The sequence below is a fragment of the Danio aesculapii genome, chromosome 21, assembly GCF_903798145.1.
Source record: "Danio aesculapii chromosome 21, fDanAes4.1, whole genome shotgun sequence".
NCBI classification, from domain to species: Eukaryota; Metazoa; Chordata; class Actinopteri; order Cypriniformes; family Danionidae; genus Danio; species Danio aesculapii.
In genome coordinates, this window is record NC_079455.1 from 39,445,293 (window position 1) to 39,464,548 (window position 19,256).

At 35.7% G+C, this 19,256-nt stretch overlaps 1 protein-coding gene across 1 annotated transcript in view; it reads right to left on the bottom strand.

Moving 5' to 3' along the window:
• slc4a4b (solute carrier family 4 member 4b) overlaps nt 1–14,658 on the bottom strand; it is a 115,709-nt gene extending 101,051 nt beyond the window's left edge. The window contains 1 exon segment of the mRNA XM_056445698.1: nt 14,319–14,658. Within this exon segment, the coding sequence (XP_056301673.1) occupies nt 14,319–14,335 (17 nt within the window). The 5' untranslated portion in view covers nt 14,336–14,658.
• Between the last annotated feature and the right edge of the window lie 4,598 nt (nt 14,659–19,256).

Below are 19,256 nucleotides of genomic sequence, written 5' to 3' on the forward strand. Positions count from 1 at the left end.
TGGCGTTTCTGTGTGGAGTTTGCATGTTCTCCCATGTTGGCGTGGGTTTCCTCCGCGTGCTCCCGTTTCCCCCACAGTCCAAACACATGCGCTGTAAGTGAATTGGATGAACTAAATTGGCTGTAGTGTATGAATAAGTGTATGGGTGTTTCCCAGTAATGGGTTGCAGCTGGAAGGGCATCCACTGCGTAAAACATTTGCTGTATAAGTTGTCGGTTCATTCCGCTGTGGCGGCCCCTGACGAATAGGGGACTAAGCCTAAAGACAAATGAATGAATGGATGAATGAGTTGCCGCTAAATATGTTTTAAAAAAGATGATTAATAAATAAAACATACAGATGCTGGTCATGTAATGTTTATATAATGCAGTGACCTTTTGTGCAAGGTGTTAATGGTGGTCTTTTGGACATCTGTCAAATCAGCTGTCTTCTCCATGACTGTGTAGTTCAGACTAGAGAGCCTTTACAGGCCTTAGCAGGTGTTTTGAGTGAATTAGCTGATTAGAGTGTGGCACCAGGTGTCTTCAATACTAAACCTTTTAACAATATTCTCATTTTCTGACATACTGAATTTGGGGTGGCAACACGGTGGCGCAATGGTTAGCACAGTCATCTCACAGCAAGAAGGTCGCTGGTTCCAGTCCCGACTGGGCCAGTTGTCATTTCTGTGTGTAGTTTGCATGTTCTTTGCGTGGGTTTCCCCAACAGTCTAATAACGTGGTACAGGAGAATTGAATAAACTAAAGTGGCCACCGTGTATGAGGGTTTATGGATGTTTCCTAGTACTTGGTTGCAACTGGAAGTGCATCCACTGTGTAAATTTTATGATGGATAAGTTGGCGGTTCATTCCGCTGTGGAAACCCCAGATTAATAAAGGGACTAAGCCAAAGGAAAATGAATGAATGAATTTGGGGTTTTTATTAGTTGTCATCAAAATTAAAAGAAATAAACACTTAAACTAGAAATATATCAGTCTGTGTGGAATAAATGTCTACTTTATAAAAGTTTCACAATGGAATTAGCGAAATAAATCATCTTTTTGAGGATATTTTAATAATATAACCAGCACCTGTATGTATACACACACACACACACACACACACACACACACACACACACAATATATATATATATGATCAGTTAAACTGTTGGGTTAAAAATAACCAGTGGTGTAAAGTGTACTGAAAAAAAAAAACAAAACACTCAGGTAAAAGTAGCATTACTTGCTTAAAATGTAGTGCAAGTAGAGTAAACGTGTCTGTTGGGAATATTACTCAAAGTATTGGGTCAAATGTAAAATGTAGCCCTTTCAAAAGTACTCAAGAGTAGTGAATAGTGAGTATTACACTGTACAAAGCTGATGCATTTACATGTAATTGGTGGATGTGTGTAAACGTAACATTCTGTAGTGCATTTAGTTATTACCCAGCAGACACGCGTCATAAAACATTAATATTAGGTTAGATTTAGGTCGTGATGTCAGGTGACCAAAATTCTAAATCTAGCAATGTTTAGATCAATGTTTGATCACCAATAACAATGTCAAATAACGTTGATATGTGGTTGATTTTAGGTTGTGTTGGAAAGTGACCAAAACCCAACATCTTAAATTATATTCACGTCAAATACTGACATTAATTCATCAGGTATGGCAACCAAAATTCAACGTCTGATAGATGTCATAGTGGTAACGTTCACACGTCAAGCTGTAACATCATTAGATGTTGATATTTGGTTGATTTAAAGTTGGACGTTGGATATTGACGTCAGTCTGATGTTGAATTCTGACTTCAATCTGATTTTCATTTCCAAACAAAATGCAACGTCCCCACAATGTTGAGGTACAATGTCAATTTAACGTCATGTTGGCATCCTGTGCCTGCTGGGTGTTTAAGGCCATTTCAGTCATCATACAGTAAGCATCCATCATCTTCTCATCTGTGACCTGCATCTAAACAGTCTCTGGCTCAATGCGTGTAAAGATTTTGGACATCTTTCTGGGAAACTTTTAATAATTCTAAACCGTTTGCTGCAATTATAAATCGCCCATGTCTTGAGGTAGTTCATTGATGTGATTTAACTTCTATGTGTGATTTGATTGGTCAAGAATCACAGGACTGATTTTTCTAATCCTCATAGACAAGAAAAATAAAGTAGTGACTGCAGGTTAAAGGAAAGTAGTGGAGTAAAAATAAAGTACAGTAAAAATACTGCATTAAAAATGTACTCAAGAGAAAAGTAAAAGGGCACATTTCTAAAACTATTTAGTAACTTACAATTCCTGAGAAAAACTACTCAATTACAGTAATTAGAGTATTTGTAATTTGTTACTTAACACCACCGAAAATAACACATCAGGTAAACCAAGTTGGGTTGTTTTGGCACTGACTTGCAGTTGGGTTATTTAAACCCAATTTATTAGTTCAATAAGTTTAAATAAATAATATTAATATTTAAATAAAATGTCATACTTAGCTGGTGATTAATAATAAAGTGTTTGGCATGCTGTCTCGGGAGAGAGCCCTGAGCTCAGAAGATCCTTGAGCTTGGGGCTCACTCCTGTTTCATCGGGAGAGAGGTGAGTCTGAGCTCAGGTAGGTCTCTCGAGAGCTCCCCTAAATTCATTCGCTTTATTCTAAGCCTATTCCTTGGTTATTAGGGGTTGCCACGGAGGAATGAACCGCCAACTATACCAGAATATGGCTATGCGGTGAATGCCCAGTACTAAAACACTGTGCCAATTTGGTTTATTCAATTCACTTTATACTGCATCTCTTAACCCAGCTAGGTTAGTTGTTATGGATGTAATCCAATAAACATTTAGATTAACCAAACATAGCGACCCAATATTTTTAACCCTTGTGTTTTTTTTGAGTGTGCATATGTGTATATTGTATACATATTATTAGCCCTCCTGTGAAATTTTAATTCAGTTTCAAATATTTCCCAAGTGATATTTAACACAACAAGGACATATTGACAGTATTTCCTATTATGTTTATTTTTTCTGGAGAAAGTCTCATTTCTTTTACTTGACAGGAATTTAAAAAAATGTTTTGTTTCTGTGCACATATTTTAAGTAACTCATTCGCTAACCATGCTTGCACACAAATATATGCATGAAATGTGTGTACGGACAATTTCATGAATAAATCATGATTCAACCAAATACCTTAGAACTAAAAATTATTCTAAATGTATGAAAAAATTCATGAACAGCTTATACCACATGTACACAATAATCATGTGAGCTTTAGAAACATGTATAATGACATCTCACTGGAGGAACTTCAACTTTTTCCCAAAAACATGATAGATGGCCAACATTGCATTCTAAGCACTTGTTTGTAGGTGATGTTATGTATCAAAGCACCATTGTACTAAATGTCCACAAACATGACATTCTTACAGAATTGTTTGCTACATAACAAAACACTGTGGTAATATATCAAACAGTCATGGTATTTTAAGTACTTGTTTACTGTATATTATAGTAAAACCCAAACTGTGACGATAATACATGGCCTAAAACATCCAAACATGGTGATGATATTACTTGTTTTAAAACGTATTCCACAGTATTCCCCTTATTCTCCGCGTACGAGCGGGCGCATCCATTTGAATCTTTTGGCTCGAGACTTCCGGTCTCATTCACTTCCATTCATTTTCAGGCGTTAAAAACAGCTTGTTATGCTGCTTGATGTTGCAAACTGATATTTTCTTATTATATTACTCCATTTGGTCTGTATAGTCATGCAAACGACTGCAAAGCGAGTCGTTTGACCGTTTTCTGCCTTTTATTTTTACCAGTCATTTCTCCCATAGGCGACTGAAGTGAAAGATCTAAAACAAATCGAGTGCACTTCCACATTGAAGAATAAGGTCAATATGACAAAAATAGTGCAGTCTTGTTTGTATATATGACAAATTTACTGAAGGTCGACAAAAACTGTAATATGCCCCAAAACACAGCATTTTTTAAGAAGTTGCTTGTAAATTATGATGTATTTAAAAGTATTATGGTATTAAATTCACCAAATAATAAGAAATAACCAAAAACATTGTAATACCATGTAATAAGGCCCAAAAAATATATATTTTTAGTAACATATTTCATTCATTTTCCTCCGGCTTACATCCCATTCACATGGGGCGTAACATTCACATTCACAACTTTAAGTGCTGATGGAAGCGTCAGTCAATCAGATCGCTGTATGCAAATACACCAGCTCAGACAGTGGCCGATTGCTGACTAATTTCATTGGCTGACGCTGCTATGACGATCGGTCAGCCCCAACTTCAGACACGCCCTCTGTCAAGCATTGACAATGAGGCCCCGTGTGAATCAGACGTTAGTCTCTTTACTTATCAGGGGTCACCACAGCAGAATGAACCGCAATCTATTCCAGCATTTGTTTTACACAGCAGATGCCCTTCCAGCCACAACCCAGTACTAAGAAACACCCATACACACTCATACACTATAGCCAATTTTGTTTCCTCAATTCACCTATAGCCAGGGTGCGAATTACAGAGGGAATTGGCCTCCCTAATTAACGCTTGATCCCCCCTGAAGGACATCAAAAACATGATGTATGGGGGGTCAGCCCTTTAATACAAAAAATAATTTGCTCTGATCTGTATTTTAAATAATAATGTTAATAATAAAAATAATAGATAATGTAAATATACATTTGACAGCCCCTATATTGGTTCATACCATTGTGAATGTGTAACCGTCTATGTGAGAAACTGCAGATATAGAGCACCAATAGACACGGTAAGTGTTCACAAGACTGTTTTCTCTTGAAATTCGTGTTTGTTTCTATATACAGCCTGAAAATGAAGTCAAATTAGAGCCATAATTTGTATAGTTTGACCTAAAGTAACCTCTGAAATGGCTAATCAGGGGATACTGTAGATCAGAATACACTAAACATCCCTCAAAGCACTGAAACCTTAAATGTTTTATTAATAAATTAGATGTAATTTAAATAAATACATAAATGACTGAAGGATGTATTACACAAACTAACATTACCAAAAAATTTGATCCCCCCCCCGATGGGCATTGTATAATTCACACACTGCCTTTAGTGCATGTCTTTGGACTGTGGAAGGGGAAACCGGAGCACCCGGAATAAACCCACTCCAACACGGGGAGAACATGCAAACTCCACACAGAAATGCCAACTGACCCAGCCAGGGCTCGAACCAGCAACCTTCTTGCTGTGAGGTACCCACTGAGCCACCACCCCCATTACATATTTGTAAATATGTAATTTACCAAAATACATTGGTATAATAGTCTAGATATTATTAAGTGAATACAAAAACATGTTAATAGCATGGTAAATGGCCATAAAAAAATGGTAGTTTTATTGACCCATTTGTTGGTTATGATATACATAATACTAATTATATACTGAATGTCCAAAAACATGGCAATACAATGGTATTCGACAAAAAAACATGGTTCTAAATGGTCCAAATGGTATCAAGCATTCAAAAACAAGGTAATACCACAGTATGTGTACCATGAAATGTTAAGTAATTACTTAATTATGGTATTTTTGTGAGTATGACCCAATAGTTCCGATGACATGCATAATCCAATATCGTTCACACTATGAATATAGTCATAATTAGGTACCGTAGTATATCTCAAAGTCTGCATGAACCATTTTTTTTCATATTTTGATGCAGTTCCTGGAGAACCAGATTATTAAATAAGTGTGGTGTGGGCTTGTTTTTAATACTGCGAGCTGATTGGATGTAGTAAAGTAGGCATTTCATTCATAAAGAGTTTCGGGAGAGTTAATACAACCTAACAGACACCTATACATCATAGCGTTGCAAGACTGACAGTTAGAGGGGCGTGGCTAAGTATGTTGGCCACACCCAAAACCTCAGGCGGACGTAATCAGAGAATTAAACTGAAAACTAACAGGAAGCACACTTTCAGATTTCAATGAAAGATTACAAGAGCGAACTATTTTGTGTTTCTTAATGACATGCACAGATAAACTGTTCATCACAAAACTAGCAATGCGAGCTAACAAAATCAATATGGTTGGTTTTGATATCATGTGTACTTTAAACTACCACCACAGTACTTTTTATAAGAGTTGTAAAATATCTAACGGTCTCCAGCACTGTGTAAGAAACCAGACACCACAGGATGCATCTGAAGAAGCCTATTGATGGACCAGCGTGATCCCCGCAGGCAGCTGCCTCTTTTCTATGACAGCACAAGTTGCAGTGAACTAAAAAGAGATCGAATCCCGTTTGCAGCTTTCATTATATCCAGCCACCAGTTTCTGGAACGCTGAGCCACGCACACATTGCTCCTGGACACTAAGGACCTAATTGGTTTTGACAGGAGCTTCTTAGAAACAGATTACTCCGACCGCTCAAGCTACAGCTTCAGGGAAACTGTAAAGAGGGCGACTTAAAGTAGCGCCACTTGGCAGAACCAGAAGAATGAATAGAGCGAGCTACATCATACGTCATGTGACACAAAGAGATTTCATTCACTTAAAGCTTCTTCAGTAGCTCTTGGGTTCAGCAAAGACCCAGCTAAAGTACATGTGAAGGTGTATTTGGGCATTCATTTTACCATTTAGAACATCCATGGATTTTTTTTCTTTTCTTCTTTAACACTAGGTAAAAAAGGTTCTCATATTAACAGTTCTCTGAATGATTTGGGAACCAAAATCTCTTTATTTTCCATTTCCATCTGGGGATACTCTTCCCGAGGCCCTCAGACTATGCAGTCACTGATTCGATCCAAGACCAGTTTGCGGATCGGTAGAGCTGCGCATCGTCGGATTTGCTCTTCAGTGTTTGGACTCTCAGTGATTTTTAAACCACACTGAACTGAGCTAAACTGAACTATACTGTTCCAATTTACTATGATCTTCTATGTGAAGCTGCTTTGACACAATCTACATCGTAAAAGAGCTATACAAATAAAGGTGAATTGAATTCAATTGAATATACTACGTGTTTTTTGGTTGAGAGACGTAATTTGGACGAAGTCGTCTGCGATTCTTCCTATTGTAAAGTCATTCAATGTGAAACCCCCTGTTGCCGATCCATCTTCCAGTGTAAACACAGCAGCGACAAAACTCTAGCACAGATAGTCATGCAGTGTGAAAACATCTGTGACACGACTACTTTGAAAATCCTGCAGTCTGAACTCGGCATTAGTATGTGCCAAATCGTAGTATGTTGAAGAGTACGCCAAAGGTTCCCAGATGGTTACCATTTCCGTCCATACTCTAATCACTGATATTGTCCACAGTACATTGCTCGTTGGACGGGAATTTGATTAGAACTACAAAACGAGGGTGAAAAGTGTAAATAAACTACAAACATGATGGACATGCAAAACCAACCGTCACGTAGAGAGGCTTCGGTAAAGCTGTGTTTTCGGTGTTAAATTTCATCTGCAACAACAATACTGAACTTATATAAACGACGTGTTTGGACATTAACATCTGAATGCAGAATTATCCAAACACCTGAGGAGATTTCTCTCGTGAATGGGAGATCCTGCTGCTGCTTTTCCAATAAGGTAGGAAATCGAACACGACAGGAAATGTGGATGATGTGTGGATGATTGACAGGGCTCACCTATAAACAACACAACACTCTGGTAATAAGGAAGTGGTGTGTCCCAAAGCCTGCATTCTCTTCTGTTACACACTCAAAAGTATATATTTTTTCTTCACAAAAAAAAGTAAATACTTTTAGGGTGTAGTATAAGTATGCGAATTGGGACGAAGCATCAGTGAGTATGTTTACATGGACACTAATGATCCAATTTTTAAAACGACAATACTCTGATTAAGGGTCTACCATGTAAACAGTGATTTTTGACTAATTTAATCAAATTAAGGTCAACTAATTGAACTAAACAGAAACTGAATTAAGACCTGTGGAGGATGCCGATTTTAGTGGCATTATTGAAGTGCAGTACAGACATGTAAACAGCGCAATCAAACTATTACCATCGTGTAGGATTTTCACCATATTTTGTGACAGGATAGTCTATACACACATGGCTGTTTCTCTATTCTCTGCACCTACCAAGCCAGTGAAGGACCAGGCACCTGTATCACAAGGTTTTTTTGCCCATACAGCGTGTGGTACCAAATTCCATTAAAACTACACTCTTCCAGCAGTTCATACTCGCATCCAACATCTCAGTTTGTCAAGGGGGCATGCATGAAATGTTCCTGAATGAAAGTGAAACTGGCAAACTGCAGTTAAATTCGACAAATTAAAAATTAAACACCTGAAAAACTACATGAAACTCCGGAGGAAATGTGGATAGCGCTGGGACGCAACGACTTTAACCGAATTATGTACTATATCATGTAAAGCAGGATCATGAAAGGAACATTCAAAAAGCAACTCATGTAAAGACCTTAATATTATTATTGTCTTATTCCGATTAAGACAAATAATTTGATTACTGATGTCCATGTAAACGCAGTCACTGTTGGGTTCAGAAACACCAGTTCAAAGATTGTTTCTGAAAAAATGAAGAATAAAAAGTCATTATAAAGTATCGACAATAAAAGGTTGTAAAAGGTGCTTAAAGAAAACACACATTTTGAGTTCCCCAAAGAACATATCAGTCAAAAGTTAAAAGGAGCTTCTTTACAACTATAAAGAGCATTGTGTGCACTTAAAGGGATGTTAAAGATTATTCCTGGAACGATAGAGAGCTTTTATTTTAAGACCATCTGGGTTCCCCAAAGAACTTTTCTGTAAACAGTTTCTTCTCAATGAATACTATTTAAAATATCAAATCAATCATACAGTACATAAACTTAAAGGTCTCGTGGCTGTTCAAGGTTCTGCACAGAAACAGAGACGCCAATACTAAACTTTGGATTTAAAGAATTTGAGCTGTAAAACAATCCATTTGTTATGCACTGAAATGTCTCTGTGCTCATTTACAGTTGCAGAATTATTAGCCCCCCTGAATTATTAGACTCCCTGTTTTTTTCCCCCCAATTTCTGTTTAACGGAGAGCAGATTTTTTTTCAACACTTTTCTAAACATAGTTTTAATAACTCATTTCTAATAACTTATATCTATTTTTCTTTTTTTTCTTTTTTTCTATTTTCTATTTTTCTTTTTTTTTTCTATTTTTTCTTTTTTTTATTCTATTTTCTATTTTTTTATTTTTCTATTTTTTTTTTCTATTTTTCTTCTATTTTTTTTATATATTTATTATCTGTTTTTTGTCCTGTCTGTGTAATGCTATTGCACTGTAGAAGCTCGGTCACGAAAACAAATTCCTCGTATTTGTGAACATACCTGGCAATAAAGCTCTTTCTGATTCTGATTTATTTTATCTTTGCCATGATGACAGAAATAATATTTGACTAGATATTTTTCTAGACCCTTCTATACAGCTTAATGTGACATTTAAAGGCTTAACTAGGTTAATTAGGTTAACTAGGCAGGTTAGAGTAATTAGGCAAGTTATAATAACGGTTTTTTCTGTAGAATATAGAAAAAAAATAGCTAAAAGGGGCAAATAATTTTGACCTTAAAATGTTTTTTTTTAATATTTACAAATAAATACAAATAAGATTTTCTCCAGAAGAAAAAATATTTTCAGACATACTGTGAAAATGTCCTTGCTCTGATAAACATTATTTGGGAACTATTTAATATAAAAACAAAAATTCAAAGGGGGGCTAATAATTCTGACTTCAACTGTAGATAAGATCTCCAAAGATCCTCTTTGAGAGAGGGTTTCTGCAGTGATGGCACTGAACCATTTTTGGTTCCCCTAAAATCTTTCAGTGAACAGTCAGAAAAGAACGGTTTCCCTTCTCTAAAAGCACTCTTCAACTCTGTGAAGAACCTTCTGTTGAACAGAAGATTTGCTTGAATGGTAACGTTTCTAGAACCAGCTAAATAAAGAACCAATATCAGGGTTTCTGCAGGTTTTATGATGGTAAATATAAGCATGGGCTGATATAAGATTCTGACGGTATGATAACCTTGGCTAAAAATATCAAAATTAAAGTTATAAAAGTTTCCCAGTATTGTGATTACTGCTCTAAAATATATTCTTTTGAAATTTCGGAGTTAAAAAAAAAAAAAACTGTTTTTTTCCTTTGAACACAATATATATATATTTTTTAGAGAAACATTTTTAAATATTTTGGAGCAGTAAACATGTCAGGCTGAATAATTCAAATGAATCATTGACTTCTGCTTTCTTCATTAGTTTCAAAAACACAGATTTCTTTAAAAAAAAACAGCATCTGTGGTTATATTTTCTGCTGTAAATACAGTTGTCCTAAAAAACTAAAAACAAAACATAAAAATATTTAATAAAAAAATGTACACATACGTTAGGAACGGCATAGCAGAAAGTTTTGGTGGTTCTTAAACCTTGACTTTTTTAAAATCACAGTAAACCTTGAAAACGGTTATCGTCCCATGCCTAGGTAAATGTAAGACTTTTTAAAGACTAAAGAAGAAAACAACAACAGCAACAACACTACAGCAATGTGTTTAAAACTGTTTATAATGTTCAGGAAACACATGAAGAGCTGTTTTTATAGCAACATTTCAGAGTAAAAGTACAAAGGATGATCTGACTCACTTTAAAAGTTATTTTACATCAAATATTATAATTCTTGAAATCTCTGAATCTCTGAGTGTGGAAATCATTTTTAAGACCTAAATTTACAGAAAAAGGCCCACAGAAACCCTGAGTGTGATTAATTGTGATTAATATCAAATAATATTAATAAAATCTGAAAAACTAAAGGCTCTGAAAGTGTTTTTTCACAGCGATGAAACATTTCATTCATCTTCTTTCAGCTCAGTCCCTTCTTTCATCAGGTGTAGCCGCAGCACAATGAACCGCCAACTTATCCAGCATGTGTGAAACACAGCAGATGCCCTTCCAGCTGCAACCCAGCACTGGTAAACATCCATACACACTCATACACTACGGCCAATTTAGTTTATTCAAATTCATCTATAGCGCATGCGTTTGGACTGTGGGGGAAACCGGAGCACCCGGAGGAAACCCACACCAACACTGGGAGAACATGCAAACTCCACACAGAAATGCCAACTGGCCCAGTTGGGACTCAAACCAGCAACCTTCTTGCTGTGTGGCGACAGTGCTAACCACTGAGCCACCGTGCAGCCCCATGAAACATTTCAGGTTCCCCAAAGAAAGAACCCTTTAGTGTGAAAAACATTGAATACTCTAAAGAACTATTATCCACTATCATCCACTATCCTTTATGGAATTGAGAGACTTAAAGTTTCTTCACAAAACCCTTAATGACAAGAATCCAGGAAGAACCAATATGGCACAGATATTTACCTTCTGAAAAGAGACAGTAACCGTTCTCATAGCTTGATTTCTGAGAGTGTATAAACCATAAAGCACTTCTCTTCGCTCAAATGATTACATGAATGTGGTTCTTAAGTGAACCACAAGAAACCTTTAATTTAATGAGTCGCCATTTGTGTTTCTTATTCAACACTGCAGCGAGAACATTTAGGATGATCCTGAGCTGTCAGAAGCACTTGGAAATAAATAAAAGTACAGCATCTGTAACTGTGGTGGTACCTTTACACTTTTTAAGTAGCCTAATATGTGTCTTTAGGGAACAACACTGACCTTCTAGACAAATATTGAATCTTTATTTACTCATTTGCACTTCAAAGATTCCAATATGGAGCCTTTAAGTACAAAAGTGTGATAATTAAAAAAAAAAACACCCCAGTGCCAGCTCTCCTACCTTGATTTGAAATGGTTACATGAACGTGTATCTTAATCGAACCACAAAGAACCTTTAATTTAATGGGTCGCCGTTTGTGTTTCTTGTTCAAACTCATTAGAGTACAAGAAACCATTATAGTGCTGAGAGAACAATTAGGATGATCCTGACCTGTCAGAAGCACTTTGAAATAAATAAAAGTACAACATCTGTCACTGTGGTGGTACCTTTATACTTTTTAAGTAGCCTAATATAATATTCTGCTGCAGCGACACCTGATGAAAGAAGGGACTGAGCTGAAAGAAGATGAATGAAATGTTTTATCACTGTGAAAAACCACTTTCAGAGCCTTTAGTTTTTCAGATTTTATTAATATTATTTGATATTAATCACACTCAGGGTTTCTGTGGGCCTTTTTCTGTGAATTTAGGTCTTAAAATGATTTCCACACTCAGAGATTCAGAGATTTCAAGAATTATAATATTTGATGTAAAATAACTTTTAAAGTGAGTCAGATCATCCTTTGTATTATTACTCTGAAATGTTGCTATAAAAACAGCTCTTCATGTGTTTCCTGAACATTATAAACAGTTTTAAACACATTGCTGTAGTGTTGTTGCTGTTGTTGTTTTCTTCTTTAGTCTTTAAAAAGTCTTACATTTACCTAGGCATGGGACGATAACCGTTTTCAAGGTTTACTGTGATTTTGAAAAAGTCAAGGTTTATAAACCACCAAAACTTTCTGCAATGCCGTTTCTAAGCTATGTGTAAATTTTTTTATGTTTTGTTTTTAGTTTTTTTTAGGGAACAATACTGACCTGAATTTAGATTCTTTAATTACTATTATGCACCTCTAAGGTACCAATATGGACCAGAGTACAAAAGTGTTATAATTTTAAAAGAGACCACCCCAGTGACAGCTCTCGTACCTTGATTTCTGAGAGTGTATAAACCATAAAGCACTTCTCTTCTCTCAAATGATTACATGAATGTGGTTCTTAAGTGAACCACAAGAAACCTTTAATTTAATGAGTCGCCATTTGTGTTTCTTATTCAACACTGCAGCGAGAACATTTAGGATGATCCTGAGCTGTCAGAAGCACTTGGAAATAAATAAAAGTACAACATCTGTCACTGTGGTGGTATTTTTACACTTTTTAAGTAGCCTAATATGTGTCTTTAGGGAACAACACTGACCTTTTAGACATAAATATAGAATCTTTAATTACCAATATGCACCTCAAAGATTAAAATATGGACCCTTTAAGTACAAGGTTTATTGTGATTTTGAAAAAAAGTCAAGGTTTATAAACCACCAAAATTTTCTGCTATGTCGTTCCTAAGGTATGTGTAATTTTTTTTTAATGTTTTGTTTTTTCGTTTTTTAGGGAACAATACTGACCTAAATTTAGGTTCTTTAATTACCAATATGCACCTCTAAGGTACCAATATGGACCAGAGTACAAAAGTGTAATAAATTAAAAAGACACCACCCCAGTGACAGCTCTCCTACCTTTAATTGAAATAGATACGTGGTTCTAAATTGAACCACAAGAAACCTTTAATTTAATGGGTCGCCGTTTGTGTTTCTTGTTCAAACTCATTAGAGTGCAAGAAACCATTATAGTGCTGAGAGAACAATTAGGATGATCCTGACCTGTCAGAAGCACTTGGAAATAAATAAAGGTACAACATCTGTCACCGTGGTGGTACCTATACGCTTTTTAAGTAACCTAATAAATACCTTTAGGGTACAACACTGACCTTTTAGACAAATAGAATCTTTTATTACTAATATGGACCAGAGTACAAAAGCTTAATAATTTTAAAAGAGACCACCCCAGTGACAGCTCTTGTACCTTGATTTCTGAGAGTGTATAAACCATAAAGCACTTCTCTTCTCTTAAATGGTTACATGAATGTGGTTCTTAGTGAACCACAAGAAACCTTTAATAGAATGAGTCGCCATTTGTGTTTCTTGTTCAAACAAATTAGAGTACAAGAAACCATTATAGTGCTGAGAGAACAGTTAGGATGATCCTGGGCTGTCGGAAGCACTCAGAAATAAGTAAGTACTGTACCTGTCACTGCGGTAGTAGCTTTACACTTTTTAAGTAGCCTAATATGTGGCTTTATGGAACAATACTGACCTTTTAGATATAAATATAGATTCTTTAATTACTAATATGCACCTCTAAGATTGCAAAATTGGACCCTTTAAGTATAAAAGTTTAATAAATTAAAGATACCACCCCAGTGACAGCTTTCGTAGCTTAATTTCTAAGCGCGTACGCAAATGCCTAGCGTAACGTCTTTAATAGATAATAACCTCCGCTGCTGAAACCTGAAGCCCAACCGCACAGACCAGCAGCGGATCTGTTGCTCTGTCCTCGTGGATACTGTTACACCTTTACTTTTTGGTGGAGAAGCAAGACAGATCGAGGGTGGGAGGGCTGTTTCAACACACACAGACTCATGGAAACAACTCATCTCGACTGAGCCCAATGAGGAAGATCACATGCAAATAAAGCACTCACTTGTTTTTGTCGCTCATGTTGACAATTGGCGTCCTCTTCTCTAAGAGAACCACTTTCTTCTGCTGGAACTCTGGATTAAAGAGTTCGTCCACGCGGAAAAACTCTCTCTGTCGTAAAAAAGTGCGATTTCGCTCCAAGTTCAAGCGCGTCTGGATGCGTAAAAGCAGAAACGCGTTCAGTTGAGTTTATCTGGAGCCAGAGATGTTTCACCGCTGCTGCTTCTACGAACTACAGTACATTCGGCCAGTCCAGCAGTCATTCCGCAGCGGGATCAGGAGCTCTCTCTGTCCGGTCGAGAAACGCGTGGCGTCGCGCTCCACAGGCTCGTCTTGAGTCTTGATCCATATTTAAAGATCTCGCCCTCCTCCAGCGTGACGCAGCAGTGGGAGGATGAACAGACAGACACACATACACACCACATGAGAGATGCAGCACTGAAGAACAAGACATGCGTCCGTGCACTCAACACACCTGAAAAACACTCCAGTTCACTTTTAGGAAACATTCGGGGCTTCTAATACAGCTTTGCATGAAACTGACATGACAAAATGACATGACTTCTTTAGGGTTCACACTATATTTGAATTACAGAAGTGGAAGTGACTTCTTTACTGTCATTTTAAATTTAGTGTAGTGTAATCCTAAGAAGTCATGCAAATGCTGATTTACAAGCCCTGAATTTTTGTGATCCACTTCAAATGTTGACTGCTGTAGTTAAAATATATTGTGAACCCTAAAGAAGTCATGGAAAAAACTATTATGAGCCATGAATTTTTTGATCCACTTCAAATGTTGTCTAGGGTTCACACTATATTTGAATTACAGTAGTCAACATTTGTAATGGATAAAAAAAAAATCAGAGCTTCTAATACAGCTTTTGTATGAACTACGTTTAAGTGCGAAACTTTGCTAAATGACACAACTTCTTTATGGTTCACACTATATTTAAATTACAGGAATGGAAGTGGATCAAAAAAACATTCAGGACTTCTAATATAGCTTTTGCAAGAAGTACGATTAAGTGCAAAACTTATGGCTAAATGGCATGACTTCTTTACTGTAATTAATTTCAAATTCAGTGCAGTGTGAACCTGAAAGAAGAGATGCAAAAGGTGTATTACAAGCCCTGAATTTTTCTATCCACTTCAGTTGTCGATTTCTGTAATTCACATATATATACCCTAAAGCTGGGCAAAAGCCCAGAAATTGTTTTGATCCACTTCAAATGTTGACTACTGTAATTCAAAAATAGAGTGAACCTGAATTTTTGATCCACCTCAAATGTTGTCTAGGGTTCACACTGTACCTGGATTACAGTAGTCAAGTTTTGAAGTGAATCAAAAAAGATATTCAGTGCTTTACTGTAATCCAAATATAAAGTAAACCCTAAAGAAGTCATGCAAAAGCTGTTTGAGAAGCCCAGAAATGTTTTGATTCACTTCAAATGTTGACCAGGGCTTACACTATATTTGAATTACCAGTCAACATTTGAAGTGGATCAAAAAATTCAGGACTTCTAATACAGCTTTTGCATGAACAACGATTAAGTGTAAAACTTCACTAAATGACATGACTTCTTTACTGTCATTCAAATAAAGTGTGAACCCTGTATTACAAGCCCTGAATTTTTTAATCTACTTCAAATGTTGTCTAGGGTTCACACTGTATTTTGATTAGTCAACATTTGAAGTGGATTAAAAGATTCAGGGCTCCTAATGCTTTTGTATGAACAACGATTAAGTGAAAATGTTTAGCTAAATGAGTTTACTTCTTTAGAGTTTACAAAAATATTTGATTGGTTTACACTATATTTGATTTAGTCAACATTGAAAGTGGATCAAAAAACATTCTGAGCTTCTAATATAGCTTTTGCAAGAAGTTTGCATATGAATAGGTGAAAAACTTCTGTAAATGGCATGACTTCTTTACTGTAATTCAGATATAGTGTGAACCCTAGTCAACATTTGAAGTGAATCAAAAATATTCAGGGCTTGTAATACAGCTTTTGCATGACTTCTTTAGGGTTCACACTGTATTTGAATTACAGTGTAGAAGTCATGCCATTTACAGAAGTTTTTCACTTATTCATTTGTAAACTTCATGCAAAAGCTGTATTAGAAGCGCAGATTTTTTTGATCCACTTTAAAGGTTGACAAATGTAAATAGTGTGAACCCTGAAGTCATCACTTAGCTAAGTTTTCACTTAATTGTAATTCAAGCAAAAGCTGTATTAGAAGTCCTGAATTTTTTTTTGATCCACTTCAATTGTTGACTACTGTATTTGAATTACAGAAGTCGACAATTGAAGTGGATCGAAATCTTTTACAGCTCTTTCATGACTTACGGTTCACACTACACTAAATTTAAGATGAATTACAGTAAAGAAGTCATTTAGCGAAATTTTTCAAAACTGTTCAAGCTTTTGCATGACTTCTTTGGGGTTTACATTATATTTGAATTACACTAAAGAAGTCATGTCATTTCTATTTGATCCACTTCGAATGTTGACTACTGCATAGTGTGAACCCCAAAGAAGTCATGCAAAAGCTGTTTTACAAGACTTGACTTTTTTTTGATCCACTTCAAATGTTGACTTCTGTAAATCAAATATAGTGTAAATATATAGTGTATTACTCAGAAAAATTCAAGACTTCTAATACAGCTTTTGCATGAAAAAGCTATGATTAAGTGAAAATGTTCGCAAAATAACATGACCTCTTTATGGTTCACACACTATTGAATTCTAAACTTGAGACACTTTTTTAATAGTAAGGTTGCATTTATTCAGCTACAGCCAACATTTGATGTTAATCAAAAATGTTTTTTTTTTTTTTAATTGTCCTAGGACAAGTATGGGTTCAATAGATTTAGGAAAACTTTGATGAAAGGTGGTGATCTACTTCAAATGCTGACTATTGTAGTTAAATACTTCTAAAGCATTTAATAATTTTAATAATTTAGATATTCAAAAGCTAAAGTTAATGGACCGTCAATGACATGAACAATTTTCAGTTTATTCGAACACTGATCATTAATATTTACAGCTAGTTCATTACTAATGCATTAATAAATGAGACGGTGTTAATCTTACACAAATGTATTTTTATATTTTATACAAGCAAATCGTAAAATAAAAATGTGCTCATGCATATAATAAATGATAAATAATGACATTACTAAGCCTCATTAATACATTGATAAAAGCAAAAGTATTTGGTAACTAGTTAATGCACAATCAATACATGAACAATGATCAGTTGTATTTATATATTTATACAAATATTAATAATTGATGATTAAAGTAAAGCATTAACAAATAAGACCTTAGACACACATTACATTACATTAATGCAAGCATATCATACAATAAAATGTTCATGATTCTAACTTATTTCTATATATAATTATATTTTTATGTAAATTAAAATGACTAAAGTGAACTGAATACAGAATAGCTTTTTAAAAAGGTTTTATTTGGTGTCGAAATGTCTCCAATACAGCTATTTAAACACAACACCCATGGCTTTTCCTTGAATTATTGGAATATGTGCAGAAGTACAAATATTTAGTGCTGTATACTAATTCAACAATTAGCAGAACGTCCATAACAATTCATAAAAACTCCAGGAATGTCAGTCGGTATGACTTTCACATTATTCATTTCTGGGCGGAGAACGTGATGTACTCGCATATCCTGAGGACTGATTGTGAAGAGCTCAGTTATTTTGATTAATGTCAGGAAATTTTAATTCAAGGTATAGCAGAGCTTTGTGTGGCTGTTTCTGTTTGTAGAAAGCTGTAGAACTGCTCCCCCAGCTGGCGCTCAGGAGCAGCACAACATGACACTGTAACTCGATTACTGGAAGGCTCACGTTTAACGCTTATCATTCAGATTCGAAGAGACACGAGTGAGCAAAAATGATGATTCATCTAATTTTGTGCAAATTATTCCACTAACGCTGGACAAATAATGCTTTGATTGAAGCTGAATGATTGAAAATATATAATATGCTTGTCGTCAGTGCAAAAAAATGTTTTATTTACAGCAAGAATGCAAAAACTGATCAAAAGTGACAGTAAAGGCATTTATATATTTTTTAAATGACAAGTAAATGCAGTTCCTATTTAGCAAGCAATCCTTTCTGTTTTACACAAAAATATCAAGCATTTTAAACGTTTTCTTAAGCGCTCAATCATCATTTTAGACTTGATTTCTGAAGGATCATGTGACACTGAACACTGAAGTACTCTTACTGAACATTTAGCTTCAAAATATTACATTTCCAACATGTCCTAACAACAGGCGATGCGATAAAAATGATCTTTATGATTAAATTGCAGCAATTAGTATTTGTCGCAAGTGACCATCCGCAACAGCAAAATTTCTATTTTAGAAATGCTTTTATTCCCGCGATGTTGCAGCAGAAAAACAAGATATACTAGGGCTGCGCAATATATCGTTTGGATATCGATATCTCGATGTGCACATCAGCAATCAGCTTGAGTATGACGTCACGTGAAGCAGCTTCTAGGTCTAAGCGCTCTATCAAACTATATTTACATTTACATTTAGTCATTTATCAGACGCTTTTATCCAAAGCGACTTACAAATGAGGACAAGGAAGCAATTTACACGACTATAAGAGCAGCAGTGAACAAGTGCTACAGACAAGTTTCAGAAGCAAAGCATTAGTAATGTGTTTTTTTTTTTTTTGAGAGAGAGTACAGATAGTGGTATAGCCAGAGAAGCAATTACAGATTAGGAAGGAAAGTGGAGACTAAACAGTTGAGTTTTTAGTCGTTTCTTGAAGACAGCAAGTGACTCTGCTGTTCTGATGTAGTTAGGGAGTTCATTCCACCAACTGGGCAGATTGAATGTGAGAGTTTGGGAAAGTGATTTCTTCCCTCTTAGGGATGGAACCACGAGGCAACGTTCAT